Source organism: Geospiza fortis, unplaced genomic scaffold (assembly GCF_000277835.1).
Source record: "Geospiza fortis unplaced genomic scaffold, GeoFor_1.0 scaffold26, whole genome shotgun sequence".
Taxonomy (NCBI): Eukaryota; Metazoa; Chordata; class Aves; order Passeriformes; family Thraupidae; genus Geospiza; species Geospiza fortis.
Genome location: NW_005054425.1, coordinates 1,687,829 through 1,691,192, shown reverse-complemented (window position 1 = coordinate 1,691,192; position 3,364 = coordinate 1,687,829). Strand labels below are relative to the sequence as shown.

Here is a 3,364-nt window from a genome sequence, read left to right as displayed (position 1 = left end):
TGTGTGGTCAGAGCATGCTGGACAGAAGGAAGACAGATTGCAGGACAAGGAGATGAGGAGGATGCTGAGGCTCTGTGTCAGTGGCAGGAGGCAGAGACACTGTCCCCAGTTATCCACATGTCTGGTTTTTGGTTCAATCTGCCCCACTGCATTTCTGCCTCATAACTGTGCCAGAATCGCAGGCAGCAAGTGGATTTCAGCTCCAGTTACAGGAGCTCCAGTGGAGGTCACCCTTCAAGGAGGGCTTGTCTTACCCTGCCCAAGCAGGCAGGGAGGCTCCAGGCCCTGGGCTCTGCCTCATTACCTGGACACAAAGGGGAGCAGCTTTCCCAGCTAAGTTCAGTTTTTAAAGTGTCATCAGGTTGATGGATAGAAAGGTTCAGAAAAGGAAACAAAGCCTGTGATGAGCCCAGGACACACTGACAGCACTCAGGCTGCTGTGGATAGCATGGTGCCCCTTGCTCTGTCATACTGGGCTGGACAGTGGTGTGGCCACCAGAGCCCACGGCAGCCCTCAAGGGAGAATGATGGGGGAAACAGAGAGTGGGGATCCCTGGAGGGAGAGCCTGGCTGCAAATGAAGCCTTGGAGACAGAGTTTAAGCTCTTTAGAGGCTTCAGGAAGGTGAGAGCTGAAGCTTGTCCAACAGGTTTCAAGGCCCAGCAAAGCAGTGACAGCAGCAGGAGCCTAGGAGTGACCCAGTGCCTGAACCAGGATCTTCATGGGGAACAGTAAAGTCACCCCTGTCATTCTGAGGTGTTATAGGGCCCAAACAGCACAATTTCTACCTTGAAGGGGTGGGACAGCCCTCAGGCTGTGCTCAGTCCTGGGGACAGTCACAGCAGTACTGCCTGTCCTGGGTCACCAAGGCTGTGAGGACACCTGGGGGTGTTCTGCCAGAGGAACCCTGGGATTAGCTGCCCTGCCCCCAGACACCTTCAGCCCTGTGAGACCAGAGCAGCAGGAGTCTCCCTCATGGATGCCAAGGGCAGAGGGAGCCAGGGCCTGCCTGCTCTGGGGGGAATGCTTGGGTTCATGTCATAGCTGAGACAGAGACAACACAAAGCAACACTCCATTTTCAGAAGGCTTCAAACTGTTTTTATTCTAGCATGCATGCTTGTTATACATTCTTACAAAAGCCATAAATTTACTCATTGGTCATGAGAGACAAAGTGCTGATTGCAATAGGCAGTTGCAGATTTCTCTTATTTATCCTTCTTTCTTGGTTTCTATGGTAGAAAATTCTTTCAGGGGTAAACATGGATCCTCAAACTTCTCTATGGCTCACAGAAGTCACTGTAAAACCTCTTCCAGAGGTTCAGTGCCTACATTCTGCAAAAGGCTCCTGGCCCTTCAGGGTGGTTCACTGAAGGATGAGGAGGGGAAGCTGCCAGCTTTCCCATCCCTTTGTCCTGTGACAAAGCTGACCCCAGTGTCCTGGCCCTGCAGCCCTGAGGATGTGCTGAGGCTGAGCTCTGGCTGCTCTCTCTGTGCTCTGCCCCCATGGGGGGGCTGGTTCTCCACACCAGGCAGGCATCACCTTCAATACTTGTTTTTGGTTTGCTGAAGGCTGTGTGTTTGGTAAACAGTCAGGCCTTGATGGGTTTGCCTAGTTCCTTTTACAGGTTTTAATCTTTCTTAATGGGCACTCCTCTGTTGGGTTAACAAGATATTTCATACTCTGCTTGTTTGATTTGTCGTATATTGGTGATTTGTTAATAATGTATGGATGCAAGCTTGTGTTGTAGAGGGATGACCCTGGTTACTCATTCTAGCATTAATTCCCCTATTTAGATATAGGTTAGCCTGTTAATGGGGAGGGAGACATAAAGTTCTTATATTTTTGTAGTGTAGAGCTTTAATGCACTCTTTGTTGATGGCTGCTTGAGGGCCCACAGTATAATTGGGAAATCAACATTTATCCACTCATAGAGATTGTATTCTTTTTTAAAGGAGCTGTACCCCCTTTAAATAGCCCTAAATAGGACAGGACAGGGGTGGGGTTATTTTGCTTTTTCTTTCCAGTCTGCACTCCTTAACACTTCCTCTTAGACCCTTCGAGATCATCATCCTCCTCACCATCTTTGCCAACTGTGTTGCTCTGGCCATCTACCTGCCCATGCCCGAGGATGACACCAACATTGCCAACTCCAGCCTGGTAAGGAGCACCTGGAGCCCTTCCTGCAGTCCTGAGGGTTCTCTGGGGCTGGTGGCTTGGGGTGACACAGCTGCAAGGTGGCTCAGGCTGCTCTGGAGCCATCTGCTGCCCCAGGGGGAGTCAGGCAGTGCTGGTCCAGCTAAAGCTGCTGCAGTCAATGGGAGGCAGGGGTGGGAAGATTTGACTGCAAAATGGGTTTTCAGAGGGGCTGAAAGCATCTCTGGGTAGAGATCAAAGGCAGCAGGTTGTGTGTGGAGTAGACATGAAGGAAGAATTGATGCCAATGAAGGAAAAAATCTCCTCTGATTTTTTTTATCACACTTTCAAAAAGAAACATCCTGTTCCAGAAAGGCTCAAATGGTTTCTTGCAGCATTTTGGAATAAATTCTTCTGACTTTTCCTTTCAAAACTCTATTTTAATTTTGTTATATTTTATTTAAGAGGGGAAAAACCTGTTTCTATATGGCAGAAAGATTACTCCTTTCCAATCATTATTCCATATTCTTCCACAGTTGCTCCAGTTTTCCTGGAATATGATGTTTTGATGTGTCCCAGATCAACAGTTTACACTATTTTTAGATTGCCACACCTTTCTACTCTTCAGATCCCCACTGTGATTCAATCCACATTGATTTCCATTGAGAGACTGATTATAATGACAGAATCCAAACAGCTAAATCTCCTTTTTAATGAAATGGGGTTCCAGGACTCCTCAGAGAGGAGGGTTAGATCCTGGGGTGTTCCTTCAGCCTCCTGGCTGGTCTGACCAGCCCCCCTGACCCCTTGGGCTGATTTGGGGTTCTTCCCTGGCTGGGGGGCACAGCAGGCTTTGGGAGGTGCTGTTACCTCAGGGGAGAGGAAAAGGGGCAAAGCAAGGCTGGGGCAGGCTGACCATGGGGACAGAGGGGGTGGAAATTCCCTCTGGGAGAGGGCTTGGGATGTGGCTGAGCCCTGTGGGGCAGAGCTGGGGGAAGCCCAGGTGTGTGTGGGGATAAGGGGTGAAGTGGCCCTGGGCTCCCAGGGCTCCCAGAGGGGCTGATGCTGCCCCAGGAGCTTTCCCATGAGCAAGGACCAAGTGATGTAAATTCATTGCATAAATGAAATTCCATCTATTTATATTTTTTGTCCATTGGATTACTTATGCTATACCCTGCTGGGGGGTGTTTCAGCCTGTTGCCACAGCAATCGGTGTGAAGAGCCAGGTAG

At 49.6% G+C, this 3,364-nt stretch overlaps 1 protein-coding gene across 1 annotated transcript in view; it reads left to right on the top strand.

The window, feature by feature from the left end:
- Positions 1–3,364, top strand: part of CACNA1S (calcium voltage-gated channel subunit alpha1 S) — a 61,109-nt gene that overhangs the window by 3,501 nt on the left and 54,244 nt on the right. Inside the window, 1 exon segment of the mRNA XM_031061734.1 lies at positions 2,053–2,158. Coding sequence (XP_030917594.1) covers positions 2,053–2,158 — 106 coding nt within the window.